Raw genomic sequence first — 15,300 nt, 5'->3', positions numbered from 1 at the left:
CCTATTATAATTACCGTTGCAGCCCGCCGCCGGTCCGAAGGGCACCGCACCGAAGGCTGTGCCGAAAAAGCCAATTGACTCATTAAAGAAAGAAATAAAGGAGACGCTGACGAACGGTGAGGATGTAGTGAAGCCGCCGCCGAGCCCGCCCGCCGCGGACAACGCACTGCTGCCGGACGTGATCGCGTGAACCAGCCGCGTTCAGATTCCTATTGTTTCCGCTTGAATTTTGTGATTTTTTGTAAGTGAACGGTCCCCGCCGGCGGCCGGCGCTAGTGCGGGAGACTCACTTTATATTAGAGCCGCTTGTGGCGCGCGCGGTTGTTGTCCATTGTCGCGATTATTGTAAGTCTGTTTTAGAATTTTATATTACCAACGAATGATTGATAAATCTGGCTTTTAATTTATTCTTTGTATAACCGTATAATTATTTAAATAAAAAATAAGGAAGGACTGATGCATTGTTTTATTTGTGCAGATATTTTTTTTAGTATGTCACGGCTGGTGCGATTGAAATGCCGTTATAAAATTATATCGTTTATTTTGGTAGTTCATACAAAATCTCCATTGTATCGTAAACTTAAGATATGGTGTTACAAAGAAATACTTAAATAGAGCATAATAATATTATTGGAATAAATGTTTATCACCCTATAATTGTTATTTTATTTTTTAATGTTTTTTTAAGCTGTCGTGGCCTGGTAACCAGAGCTATAGCGGCGTCTAAGATTTTCTTATATTCTGTTATAATATGAAAAATGATATGAAGCGAAATGAGGTTAAGTTAATTAATTTGAGACTAAGACTAACTAAGATGAAATTAAATGAAACTAGATGAGATGGGATGAAGTTTAATTTCAGTAAGGGCCGAGTCACATCGGAATGGCAGCGTCGCGGTGAGCACTTTCAGTGTGAAATAATTTTAAACTTTATTTATATACTTAAAAGATCAGTATCGCTTGAAAAGCTAGAAAAGGTCGCGACACAGCCGCCGCCCGCCCGCCCGCGGTGAAGCGAACAGCCGCGCGCCACGTGCGTCTTGTCGGTGGTTCTGCCAATAACCAATTCCATCATGTTCACTCCAAGCACACGAGTATCATTGCCGAATGAAGAAACTAAACTAGTCAATTAAGTGTATAATCTATGAAACTAGTCAAGGGGAGACTAGGCGCGTGCAGTCTGGAGGCCACGCGAGGCCGCTGGCATCGCCGCCTGCTGCTGCCATTCCGGTGTGACTCGGCCCTAAAATGGCGGCTATTTACTGTGACTTTTCAGTGGACTTTTTGGAAAAGCCCGAGTAGTTACCTCACAGGTGTTAATAAACCACTGTTATTACACAATTAAACCCAAAAAAACGCGAATAGAACTAACTAAATCACCCAACTTTCACCTTTTATTTAATAACCTAGGTTTGATGTATCCTGCAATATTTAGAAATCTTCTTCTAAGTGTGGGAACCGTAGATCGGTGTCGCGCAGATTGTCTTGCATCCAGCTCTCTGCTTCTTTAGTCATTTCTTCGTCAAAATAGTCTCTCCAGCCACCGGCCTTACCTAGAGTTCATATAAAATTAAAGCATCACCAATATTAGTAATAAAGGTCTTTTATATTTTAATTGCCAGAGACGGAGATTTTTCCTTAATCTGTCTGTGGGTTCACAGGAAAAAAATCTTACTGTTAAAATAGTTACAATATAATGTAACAATTTAATGTCATAACGACAAATTACTAATAATTAACGAATAACAAAACTTGAACTTTTTTTCCTACCTATGCTGATAGCCTTGAGAGGCTATTTTAGCTTCACCCTAACGTGTAGGTGAGCTCACGGGGCTCCAACTGGAGTGCTGCTAACACTGACCCTAGCAAGAGCAGTGCTTCGCAGAATCTACCACCGGATCGGAAACGCGACCCACTGAGAAGATCCGGCGAGAAACTCAGTGGGCTGTGTCTGTGGGTTAGTTCGCTCGTCGAGCCCTTCGTTGCAAGCGACGGGTTCGACGATGACGGTGACTGGTGCTTGTGGTGCCTAAAAGCACCGTTAATGGAAAAACTTGAACGCGGTTAGAATCGCGGAGCAAAATACGTTTTAAGCTTTTTAATGACCAATTACCAATGTACCTTTTCGTATGAAGGATTGTTCCCCTGTAATAGTCACGCCGAGTTCTGCCATCACGTTGAAGTTTACGGATTTGTTATTTTTAAAGTTCATGATACTGAGGTGTTCGCACAATTTGATTATCTCGTCCATCGTATAATCCTTATTGAAAAATTGTGACACCCGACGAACTGTCTTCTGCAAGTCCTAAAACAACATCGAGATATTATGTACTACGTATAATATAATCTCGATGTAAAACAATAAGATTTTGTGAGACAAGATCAGAATACGCAAGTAAATATATACGTACTACTGACAATTCGAAGTTTTTTTTATAACAGTGACCTTTTATAAATAAAAATTACGGTCATTTCCAAATTAATTAATTTTATTTAGAATGAGAAAAACCTCAGGCCTGACTTATTATTTATTCGTAGCTTGCAACAAACTTACTTTGGATAGTTCTTCGTAAAACAAAAATAGAAGATTTGGATGATGTCTTTTCTCCCATGCTTCTTTTAAGTGTTCAAAGTACGGGGTCCAGTGATCTAAAAAAGAGATTGCTTATTATTATTTGATTTTAATTATTAAATATCATATATATAGAGGATAAAAGTACCTATTCTTTGGCAAGAATGTTTCGATTAATAATTTGACTGTTGTAGGAGTATTATCAAAAATAATAGATCTTTTTTACCTATGAAGTTGTAGTTTTATAATACTTGCCATTTCAAACGCAACTATGTATGGCTGGCAAATAATTCTAAATTCAAACGAATTCTATTTTAATAATATGGAATTGTACTTTCTTGTTCAGTCATTTGTTTTATTAGAGTTTTGTTTTCACTACAATCGTATCTTTTTCATCAATACGGACATGCTAAAAATACAAACAATAATGGAGTACGAGTTGCGTCGCGGCAGCAATGCCGTACAAACAGTTCACGTTAAATACGTGCACGGAGTGAACATCAAAGACGAACGCACGACTCGTTATTAATTTTTAAGCTTCCAACATGGAAATTTTGATCTAAAAAATGAACCCTGTCATCACCCAAACATAAGTCAACGCAAGAGCGGATCCAGCTTTGGTGCCAGGAGGGGGTCACATAGTCATGGTCAAGTCAAGAACTTATAATTTAATTTTGATAACAATAGATACAAGTAAAAAGTAGGTATTTTATTAATGTACGTAAGTACTGTACTTAAAAATATTTATTCTTTATTGTACACTTGAAAAACTTAACACTTAATAACTTGTACATATACACGTACATATTGTCATCTTCTCTTGAAGAAATCCAGAGAAGCACTATCACGCCCGGAATGAGGCAGCTTATTTATATTCCATAACCGTGGTTCTAAAATAATTACGTTCAATATGTGGTCCACTTAGGTCCTGGAACCAGCTCAGGGGGGGGGTCATGACCCCATGACCCCCCCCCCTGGATCCGCCCTTGAGTCAACGGATTAATGTGATAGTGGAAACTGTCGATATTCAATCTACCGCTAAATTAGTGGCAGTTCTCAACGTTAACTTCAAAACATCGATCAAAAAAATTGATGGGTTAATCCTTTAATGACACACCACCGAAAAAATTAATACTCACGTAAATCATTAATAAAGTAGTGCCAATAAGTTTTGAAATCTCCAATGTAGCCTTGAGTTCTGATCAATCGGTTGAGGTGATAGAACGATACCACTACATCCCTCGGGTCCCGGGCCACATAAACCATCTTTGCTGTTTCTAACAGATCCGGAGGTAACAGAGATAGTGGCAGATGTGTCTTTATGAAGCGAGGCGAAGGCATAGAAGCTAGTTGATCAGTCCCGGGTTGGATAACATCTTCTAAAAGCTTCAGTTTGTCCTCGCTGTAACTATTCTCTTCCGTGAATTTTTTCTTCATGACGGGATGGACGCATATTGAAAACCTTCAAAGTTTAAAATAGAAGGTTACAAATATTTGCGTGTGTATACAAATTTTGTAATTATGTGAGTTTAATATGTTTTAACTTATTTAATAAATGTTTCGCTTACTCTAAAAATGGGTATCTCTGGGTAAGCGGCACTGCAGCTGATTTTTCATAATCTAGGTCATTAGCCACCATCCAAACTAGTTCTTGAGTCCACGTAGTTCCTGAAATTAATACATCATAAATTGTTACATTTGTGGCATAGTAGTATTATGCGTACTAACCCGAAAGGTCTCTAAGTTAAGGCTATGAAAAGTTTTTTTTTAATTCCTATCATATACGTAACGTGAGGTGTATTCACAAGTGATCATGGTTGGCAAAATGTACCTGCGTAATTTGTTGCAAAAAATAATATTAAAGTCACGAGCAGGTGTACGGCATAAATGATTTTTTTTAAATCATAATAGAATCCCAATTAAATAAATAAATAAATAACTGGGGACAAATCGCACGGCCATCCTGCCCCAAATTAGGATTCCTGTGTTATGTGTAACAGAGAATGGCACATACTTATATACGTATAAATCTATACATATAGATAATAAACACCCGGACAAAGAGCAAACAGATCTGTTCATCAAGCAAATGTTTGCCCGATGTGGGGATCGAACCCGCAACCCTCGGCGCAACAGTCAGGCGCGCTAACTACTGCTCCATCGGGTCAGTCGAACTGATTTCCAATAAGTATCACGTAAAATGTTTTAGTATTTACCCGATCGCGGATAACTAGCTACAAAGACGTCACTGTCCCTTAGTGGCATATTGTAGATTTTACTTGCTTCTTCGGTGTACTTTTGCGGGAAAAAATATCCTTTGGGTCCAACGCGAACAAAGCCGGTGTGCTCACCTGAAAAATTATATTAAGACTTTAAGGAATTTCATTAAATTTGAATGTTGCACGGGTAAGTACCACCATGCTGCCTATTTCTGACGCATAGCACTCATGCATTACTGTTAGTGTTAGTGGGACAACCGCTCTAATATTACATAATTGAACCTTCCTCCTATTATCTGAAGGCATTGACTTTTCCATGCCTGTGCTTTCCGGTAGCCGTTTCATACTGCTCAGGATGTGAGATCGTTCGCGATTTAAAAAAAGCCTGTTGAAAAAACAAGACAGCGGCTTGGACCAATAAAACCTTTTTCGAATCCAAGTAGGACTTTTTGCTCTTTACACTTTGGTGAAGGAAGGAAACCGCATTATAAGATGGTCTGATAGAACTCGTTGTGTACCGTGCGTTCTATGCGATTGTCCCACTAGAAGTGTAGTTGAAAGGAACCTGTGAGGATTTTTGGAGACGACCATAATCGTCTTTTTTTACACTCGCACCGCCCATCACTGGCACAGAGTTCATACCTACTTCTTAGAACTACGGCCTTCATTCACCATGCTTTTTCACAAATTATTTTGACCCCGCACCATTGATTCTTGGATATTCATGAACTCATTTAAATTTTTATGAAATATGGTATGCTCGTTGTTTCTATTGTTAACAAAAGTGTTATTTAATTTAGAGTTAGTAATACTGATTGGTTTATTAACTTGGACCTTGATTTAACAATTATATTGAAAACTCATTTCCTGGTACCAGAAAACCTTGTATACCTAATAAATAAATAAGTAAACAAATTTCCGCATTAAAAATAACTTGAACAGTAATAAAACGATCTAAACTATGTTAAATTCCGTTAAATTATATGAGATTTATTTTTAAAAAAGCTTGTGTAAGTTACTGCAATACGAGTATTGCGTTTGGTCGGAAAAATCACTAGGAAAAGCCATTATTCTACCGGAGCAACAAACCCGAACCTTTTGTATCCATATTGCTCTATTAATTGTACTCAAGGTTATAGTTATACGTTATATTGTTATTTTATTTATTGAATATACAAGTAACTATTCATGCTTAACTTAGACAAGAATGCTGCTTGCAGTTTAAATTAGGACAGTGAATGGTTTCTGGCTGATTTTGTAAGATTATACCCAGCGCCTTGTCCATTAGGTCACAAATTCATCGAATCTGTTTCATAATTAATAATACCGGCCCCGCCTTCGCTTGAACTGTTTTGCCCCATTTTAATTTCCCATGTACTTAGTACTTTGTCTTGCAAAAACCCAATGTAATATTATTCTTTTTTTAACTGCAAAATCTTTAAACAGTTAGTGAAATCACGCATTGTCGATCTCTTCAATTGTTCCATCACCGTTAAAGATGGTAACGTCACTGAAGTTTGTTATTCATATCAGCTGGTCCCACACTCTCCACAGTTACAAACTCTTCCTTTGTGGAGCGCTGCCTTAATTAGCATTTATAGGGGGTTTCCGTATTTTTTAACTCACCGTTTTTAATTTCGGTTTCGGGGTTTATAGGTACTAGTCACAGTGGCATTGGAAGTATAACATAATTAAATAAATTTTCAACATAAAAAACAAATAAGGTACAAATTAAAATTTTACTCCGTCTTTTTGTTTACTTACATTATCTCTTGAATTTTGTTTACTTATTGGTAAAACAGCATTGAAGTCTGTTTGGAAATATTAAAATATGTATGTAGAATTACAAACAGACCAACAAGAATCTTACGTTTTGTACTATGTGAAGAATTTGCGAACGTAAATGGTATTTTTATCACGCTCAGCTTCCAGGCAAGTTTAATAACCTAATTGTAAGTGCTTAAATTAAGATGGCCGGTCATATTATTGAAGTGAGCAGATCTAAGTATTTATACTGGTCATGTCATGTTAGGAGCCCATACGCGTTCTTAGAAACGGCCTATTTCTGTCGCGAAAAAGTCATGCATTTGGTAGAAAAGCGGACAGATGGATATTCGTTATACCGTTACAATTGCAACTGCAATCGCATTTATTATGTGCAGTGTCAATTAACTGTCAATATGTAATTATGGAAATCAAAGCGTCAATGCTGTCAAACTTTAAAACAAAATTAGTCCGTTATGACATGTCCTTCTTTAAAAGAGGCTTGTGGAGAGTATTAAGCGGTAGGCAGCGGCTTGGCTCTGCCCCTGGCATTGCTGAAGTCCATGGGCGACGGTAACCACTCACCATCAGGTTGGCCACATGCTGGTCTGAATACAAGGGCAATAAAAAAAAAAAAAATATGCAAACCGCATGAGTGCAGGTTCGCGGTAAAAATATTCAGAAAATGGAAGTGTAATAATTGTGGTTTGTAACAGTTTAGTAGATTAGTTTTTTTTTATTGCTTAGATGGGTGGACGAGCTCACAGCCCACCTGGTGTTAAGTGGTTACTGGAGCCCATAGACATCTACAACGTAAATGCGCCACCCACGTTGAGATATAAGTTCTAAAGTCTCAAGTATAGTTACAACGACTGCCCCACCCTTTAAAACGAAACGCATTAATGCTTCACGGCAGAAATAGGCAGGGTGGTGGTACCTACCCGCGCGGACTTTCAAGAGGTCCTACCACCAGTAATTACGCAAATTAAAATTTTGCGGGTTTTATTTTTATTACACGATTTTATTCTTTCACCGTGGAAGTCAATCGTGAACATTTGTTGAGTACGTATTTCATTACAAAAATTGGTACCCGCCTGAGATTCGAACACCGGTGCATCGCTCAACACGAATGCACTGGACGCAGGGACGTCTTAAACTAGGATGGGGCCCTTGGGCACACAAGAATTTGAGGCCCTTTTAGAAAGTAAAAAAAGCGAATTATAATAAATTTTTTTTACTGAGTATGAGACCATTTATTATAGGTAATCAAATACAGTATGATATAATATATTATGTCATTAATTATATTAGAAACGTCCTGGTTTTTTGGTTACGATTTCGATAACGGTTTCTTTCGGGATTTCTGTTGAGCAAAATCTTCTATTATAGGCATAGTATATGCCTTGTAAATACCTTCTGATTACTGATTTGTGAAAAAAGTGTAATGTGCCCGACAAAAATGTTTTGAGAATAAACGTGTGCGAGAAATGGTCGGTCTTTCGGGGCCCCCTGAGAATGGGGGCCCTGGGCACGGGCCCCGTGTGCCCTTATGGTAAAGACGGTATTGACTGGACGTCTTATCCCTTAGACTACGACGACTTCAGTAACAGTAACAGTTTAGCAGATTTGAGTAACAGTTTAGCAGTTTTAGAAGTGCCCAAGTGTCCAAAAATGAAACAGACTCACTGTTTTTTTTTTACATGTACAATAAATTTCAATAATTTTACTTGGACATTATTTAATTTCATTACGTTTCATTCCATTCGATTTCATTCGATCTTATCCCAATTTATTAGAATTTTACATTAATTAAAATCGTTTCATTGCACTACTTTTAGTTTTTATATAATAAAGTATATATTTTTAATTTTTTATTTGGGTGAACGATCTTCCGGCTCATCTGATGTTAAGTGGTTATTGGGGCTCATGTAGGCATCACAGTTTAAATGCTGAATTCCTAAGACATGAGGTCTTAGTCTCAATTGTGTATATAACTGGCTGTTCCAACTTTCAAACCTGACCACACTAATGCTTCGCGGCTCAGAAGAGCGGGGCGGTGGTAGCCATCCTGCTTAATTAAACTAAAACAATTGCGTTGTCGTTTGCATATTATTTAAAAGCAAATATCTTCAAAGTACAAATATTTGAAATTGTAGCGACTCATTCTCTCGATTAACCGTTTCAATTAGATTGTGCATTGCAGTAACAATTTGCTATGCCATATTTTGTATGTACCGAAGCATTTGACATTGATCAAATAACTTACTTTTACTCGATTTACTAGACTAGACCAGACTGTCGACATTTTCAACGGTTTTTGGAATCGTGACTTGTAACTTGAAATCGATAGACACATAATACATTTATGATGTATTTTTAATGCTTCCAAATGGACTGACGAGTTCCATGAGCTACGGGCCTACCTGTGTGCTTAGTGCGAGTTTTTTATTGTTCTCGATAGCATAAAAGTTAACTCAAATTCGTATGCAGTTGGAACAGCGCCCCTAGCGACAAACGTAGGCAAACTTTCCAACTGCATACAGATTTGAGTTAGTTTTTACGTTATCGAAAACGGTAAAAAACTCGCACTAAGCACACTGGTGCTAAGCGATTAACGCAGCCTTTTATCGGCTATAAGATTTCAGAACGCGAACTCCGCCCACTTTGAGGCATGAGGTCGACGTAATGTTTTCTTATTATGTAACCCTTCAAATAGAAACGCATGACTTTCGCGGCGGAAATAGACAGAATGTGTTCGCCATCCGTGCAGACTCATAATAACCCCTTCCATTAGTAAAGCAGATTTTTAAATTTATTAAATTCTTATTATTATATGATAACACTTAATTTTCAGTACTCTGTGCATTGGCTGTGCCCCATCGCTGATGTCCGTCTTTGGTAATGACGGTTGTATAAATATACTTAATTAATAAACCCATATGATATTATTATTCTGACAAATCCATCTATTTAACAATCTCTTATTTTTCGTATTTCAAAATAAATCCAGCTAACCAACTAGTCAAAATATGGACGTGAACACTGCATTCGCATTCATCCAGAAAATCTTCCTCTCTGTTTATTGCTTGCTAGTTTTATAGCATTAATAGATTACAATATAGGTAGGAGAACATTTACGCCATAACTTATAAACTTAAAGCAATACAATATTAAGCTGTATGCGTATTGACTAGATGCAGTAAACAGGCAGAAAAACTATCTTGTGCTGCAAAAACGTAATATACTTAAATAATATTAAAATGAAATCTAATTTTATAAAACTGAACAGAAGAGAAAAAAATTAATAAAATGCTTAAAAAATATATCTGATTTTAGACGTGACGAAAACAAATTCATTCACAATCGAGGGCAACAGAAATCGAAAATTAAGATTTGAACAAGCTCACCTGTAAACAGCTTCATAATTTTATTGGCAAGCTCTTGATCCACATTGTTTATTTCTAAAGGAACATTGTTATTTTTTAAATCCATCGCAAAAGATTTCGATTGATTTTTTAGTTTTTTATTTAAATTTAGTAAACAAAAACGTGTACGTGAAGTGAAAGTGCGCGCGCACGCAGTAACGTTTCGAGTCAGTATGCAAGACTGCCAACGAGTTCCCCAACCATTGCAGCTCGATAACGTCAACACAAAAAGAAAACAATATCTAAATCGAGAAAAAAAAAACCATACAACAATTTCCGCTTTTATATTATTTAAGTATTGTAACAATCAAATTATTATACTGTAATTGTTATGGTTCAATGATTTCATTTGAAACACTTACTTACCTACACGAAACAAGAAGTCTTAAACGAGGTCACTGAGTACTCTGATACGTTCAAAGTCAAATACATTTTACAATGAAAACTTTAATTATGAAGTAAGCATAATTTTATCGTTTCTATTATTTTGAACACTGGTTTTCGGTTCGTTTCTTTCTCGACTTTCTCCAACTTAATTCAAAACATTCCTTAAGTTAAGTAAATATTAAAGTGAAAGTAACGTAAGCCTTTGACATAATTTACCTAATATCCTTGGTCAATCGCTAACGTTTTATACATCAACACGAGTATTTTGTTAGTTATTGAACATTGTATTGTTATTCAATTATTCTTATTGAGAAAGAACATTTCTATTATAACCTACAAGAGCGACAGGCTTTATATTCATTGGATTTTAAACTGTCAAGCACTTGTGGACTTAACTGAGCCATCCTTCCAACTCATTTACAGAAGCTATATTATAACATAGATGTAACTAATGGTATAGTTAATGTTTAGTCTTTTGAATTAAGTCAAATTTTATTTTACACCAGCAATATATAAACTACGTTTCTTTCTGACTGTACTTAAAAGTAATAAATGGTAGGTAATTAATTACTACAAACTGCGTAGAATCAATATGTCCTTATTTGTATTTCTAATAAAACATTAAAATGAAATATATACTTTGAATATTTTAAGCGGGAACATTTTGTGGGCTTAGTTTTTTATCTCATAAATGCGAGTACACCCGACGGCATATCGATTTCTGACTTCACGATTATTAGGTGAAGTCGTTGTGGCCTAAAGTATATGGTGCCTAGTGTATCGAGAGATCCGACTATACTGGAATTCAACCCCTGGGAACCTATTTCAATTCTAAGGAGATACGTGTTCAAAACAGAGAACTGCGATAAACAACACCCTGTAAACCAAAGCAAAACTTTATAAATTTGCATAAAACTGATGGAAGGACTATTTTTAACCCGAGCGCAGAGGCACGACCATCCTGCCTATTTCTGCAGCGAAGCAATTATCGTCGGTAGATGGCCGCAAAGGTCCTGCATTGACAGGAACAGCTGGTAAACACAATCGACAATTCAATCTCATATTATCAGATGGGTGGCAATTTTGCCATTGTGATGTATAAGGTTCCCCTATATCATATCACTTAACAGCTAGTAGGTCGCGAAAAGTACTGCGGTGCTATTTCAGAGGGGAAGCTCCACACGGATTTCCTCCCGGATCACGAGGAGGAATCTCACACCCCAATTACTCTCTTTACATATACATACCCTGGGCCAGGAAGGTCAAGTACCTGGGCGTTACCCTGGATGCATCGATGACATTCCGCCCGGATATAAAATCAGTCTGCGACCATGCCGCGTTTATTCTCGGTAGACTCTACGCCATAATCTGTAAGCGGAGTAAAATGTCCCTTCGGAACAAGGTGCCACTTTACAAAACTTTCATAAGGACCGTCACGACTTACGCGAGTGTGGTGTTCGCTCACGCGGCCCGCACACACATAGACACCCTCCAATCTCCACATTCCTGGTTTTTCAGGTTAGCGATCGGATCTCCTTGGTTCGTGAGGAACGTTGACCTACACGACGACCTGGGCCTCGAATCAATCCAGAAATACATGAAGTCAGCGTCGGCACGGTACTTCGATAAGGCTATGCCTCATGATAATCGCTTTATCGTTGCCGCTGCTGACTACTCCCCGAATCCTGATCACGCAGGAGCCAGACACGGTCGACGCCCTAGACACATCCTTACGGATCCATCAGATCGAATAACCTTTGCATTAGACGCCTTCAGCTCTAACACTAGGAGCAGGCTTAGAGACCCCGGTAGCCGTACTCGTCGAACTCGACAAAGAGTTCGACGTGCAACCTAAACCATGAATCAGCTCGCTGAGTTTCTCGCCGGATCTTCTCAGCGGGTCGCGATTCCCATCCGGTAGTAGACTCATTCGCGAAGCAGCTGCTCTTGAGTTGTTAGGTCTCCTTCTTAGGTGCTCGGGCAGCTGTTAGCAAATCCCACTCCTGAGCCTGAGCCTTTGCTCGCCCACCTCTCCTGGTGAAACTGGAAAGGCCTCCGAGCCACCAGTAATCCTTCCATCATAAACAAATGCTAGTAGGTCATGTCAGTAATTAAAAATACAAAAATCATTACTCTGGGGATCCGAGATGCTCCCTCAAATTCTTGCCAATTCACAAACCGATAGCATTTTATCAAATTTTAATGTTAAAATATTCCCAACTCAGAAAAAAGGCTTAGTGCGTGTATAGTATGCAGGTTCTGGATTCGACGAGCAACGCGCCGCCCTCTTCGCCGTCATATGAGAGGACCTCTGTCGGACCAAAGTCCAGCGGGGTATTCTGGGACACCAGCGGCGCCGTCTGGGTGGCCTGACGGGCTGCCGTACCGACGGCCGACGTTTCAGAGCCTTCGATTCGCCTCGATAGCTCCGTCGGCCGGGCATCCTTGGGGTGAGCTGGGGTTTAGTTGTAGTCTTGACCGCGGTAACTCCCTTACCTCACTCGGGTTCTCACCTCGGGGGGGATCGGACGTGTGGGCGAGAGTGCAGGGGAGCCGTTTATCCGGGGAGGGTCCTAAATTTCGTATCCTTGGGCCCGCGGTTCGCTCTTGCGAACTAGTTCTTCATACCCCGCGAGCCCCGTAGGCGCGAGGATCTCGTAGGAAGCTCGGACCCCGGTACGAAAAATAAGGGTATAGTAGCATAGGCACCACTTCTTTTGCATTTTATTTATAATACCCTGGATATCCAATAGGTGAAAGATGAATCGACCAGTAGTAAGTCCTACTATGTGGTTGTAAAATAGCTTCAGTATGTTGCAAGAAATATAAGCCATATTCAGAATTGTTGGTATCTTTAACTACTATAATAATTGATAAGAAATTCTAAACATAACACGTTACTCAATGTTGGACGTACTCATCATATCGCTTAGCACAATCGTCTTTATTTATTTTCATCGTCATTATCATATTCATTCCGTAGCCATCCGTTCTGAACTTGGGCCTCTAATTTTTACAACATATTTTTTTAATATACGAACTCGAAAATAAATGTAATACGCTCAAACGTATACCTGTATCTGTGAGAGGAAAACACGTCCTAAATCTTAGCAATATGCAGTAATTTGCTAGTTATGATATTGCTCTGCTGTTTTTCCTAGGAGTAAATCATATAATTGGTAATTATTAAACTGACTACAGAAATCAATATATTTTATCAACGTTATATTAAGTTACAGAAGATTTCAGTCGTAATAAAAAAAATAGTGAGAAAATCACGACTAATACTGAACTATTAATGAAAAGGACGTTGCATTTCTTTCCACAAAAATGGGCACTCGGACTAATAAGCTGGTCGAATTTAATGGACTATATATTAAACTACCTATTTCAATACTTACGACAAATATGAAATATCATTGTTTGTTTGACAATAAGCAACCTTATCGTTCAAGAGCGATTTCGGCCAGCCAATCATTTAGGGAAAGGAATTATTTGACAAATGATGACACTGGTTTTCAATAATCGAAAAAAATACACAAAAGAACTCATTCTAAATAATGATTAACCGACAAGCACAAGTAAGCACTGTCATCTCGTCTCAATCGTTTGGAATCTCAGAGTAGATAGGAAAGAGTTTTTTCCTTTCTCAGAGTATTATCATCGTACTATTAGGCACCGGAGCATAGTTCATTTTTACTCTTTGGAACTACTGCACTTACCAATGAACTCAAAACTCATGGTCGGTGAAATGTTCCCTTTGAATTAGGAACCATAATAAGCACTACTTTATCTGTTGATTTTGGGCAGAGATCTAATAAAACCTGTGCAGAGCATAATGAGCGTAAGTATGGGTCTAACGGAGTTTGAAAAAAAACTATAATTCGTCCGAGACCGTGACGTAAAATTAGGTATATGCGAGATAAAAGCGTAAAAGAGTTTTTAATAATAATTTGTTGAAATGGAATGAACGATGTGAATGGAATGAGTATTGAAATGGATGATGATTGTGCAAAGAGCTACGAAGACATTTCAAGGACGCGACCTTCAGCAATGAAAGTATGCGACTAGAAGAGAAGAGGTCGACCCCGAAGTGTTCAGAATTATTTTGAATGTGAAAAAAATAAATAATTTTAAAATCCGAATTTATTTTCAGTTCATTTTTCAGTTTCAAAACGTAAGTAGGTACCCTAGTTCCTCCTTTTTTTCCTTTCCGAAATCAAACAAATTAAGCGTGAGATGCACAAATTTTAATTCACTTTGATGAACTTAAACGATTTGTCATATGGCCAGCTTATCTATTAATAAAATCGTGATAATTTTGTTCTTTAAAACAACAACGTCATTTCGAAATTCTCATTTGAAAATAATTATGAAATACTATTATCTATCTATCTTATGATACGAGCTGATAACTCAAACAAATTTTAAATTTGTATTTCTTAACAACTTTGTTTGACAAACAGAATCCTTTGCGGTAGGCAGCGGCTTGGCTCCACCCCTGGTATTGCTGAATTCCATGGGCGACGGTAACCACTCACCATTAGGTGGGCCGTATGCTCGTCTGCCTATAAGGGCAATAAAAAATCCTTGTCTGACAATTTTGTAACATAATTTTTTGATTTGATTAAACGATTATCCAAGCCCAAAATTACCAAATTCTGAATTCAGCGCCTCCCTTGAGACAAGTTTCAAGTTTTAATTATCGAAAATGTCCTCTACTTAAGGAAGCCTAATCTGTGTTGTTTTGTGTCTAAAATAGTGAATACCCTTTGCGGGTTGCTGCCGCCAGTCAAGATAGGAACTAGGGGTAAGGCAGACAAATAGGTGATATTATGGAAGAAAGAGATAACTGTGATTCAAAGAGGTGGAATCGATATTCTGATTAATAACTGAACCCGGTAATTTTAAATGATCCTATCGACTGTTACAAC

The 15,300-nt window shown here is 38.0% G+C and overlaps 2 protein-coding genes across 2 annotated transcripts in view; one reads left to right on the top strand and one right to left on the bottom strand.

The window, feature by feature from the left end:
- LOC114248883 (uncharacterized) overlaps nucleotides 1-657 on the top strand; it is a 90,259-nt gene extending 89,602 nt beyond the window's left edge. The window contains exon 15 of the mRNA XM_028182311.2: nucleotides 23-657. Within this exon, the coding sequence (XP_028038112.2) occupies nucleotides 23-190 (168 nt within the window). The 3' untranslated portion in view covers nucleotides 191-657. The remainder of the gene's footprint in view (nucleotides 1-22) is intronic.
- LOC114248884 (sulfotransferase 1C4) lies at nucleotides 75-10,173 on the bottom strand. Its single transcript, XM_028182312.2, has 7 exons — nucleotides 9,962-10,173; nucleotides 4,788-4,922; nucleotides 4,140-4,239; nucleotides 3,711-4,033; nucleotides 2,554-2,648; nucleotides 2,121-2,304; nucleotides 75-1,552 (listed from the first exon to the last, which is right to left on the bottom strand). Exons 1-7 carry the CDS (start codon nucleotides 10,044-10,046, stop codon nucleotides 1,431-1,433), a joined length of 1,044 nt encoding a protein of 347 aa, XP_028038113.2. The 5' UTR covers nucleotides 10,047-10,173; the 3' UTR covers nucleotides 75-1,430.
- Between the last annotated feature and the right edge of the window lie 5,127 nt (nucleotides 10,174-15,300).

The sequence above is a fragment of the Bombyx mandarina genome, chromosome 10 (genome assembly GCF_030267445.1).
Source record: "Bombyx mandarina strain Sakado chromosome 10, ASM3026744v2".
NCBI classification, from domain to species: domain Eukaryota; kingdom Metazoa; phylum Arthropoda; class Insecta; order Lepidoptera; family Bombycidae; genus Bombyx; species Bombyx mandarina.
This window is presented reverse-complemented; position numbering and strand designations above follow the sequence as displayed.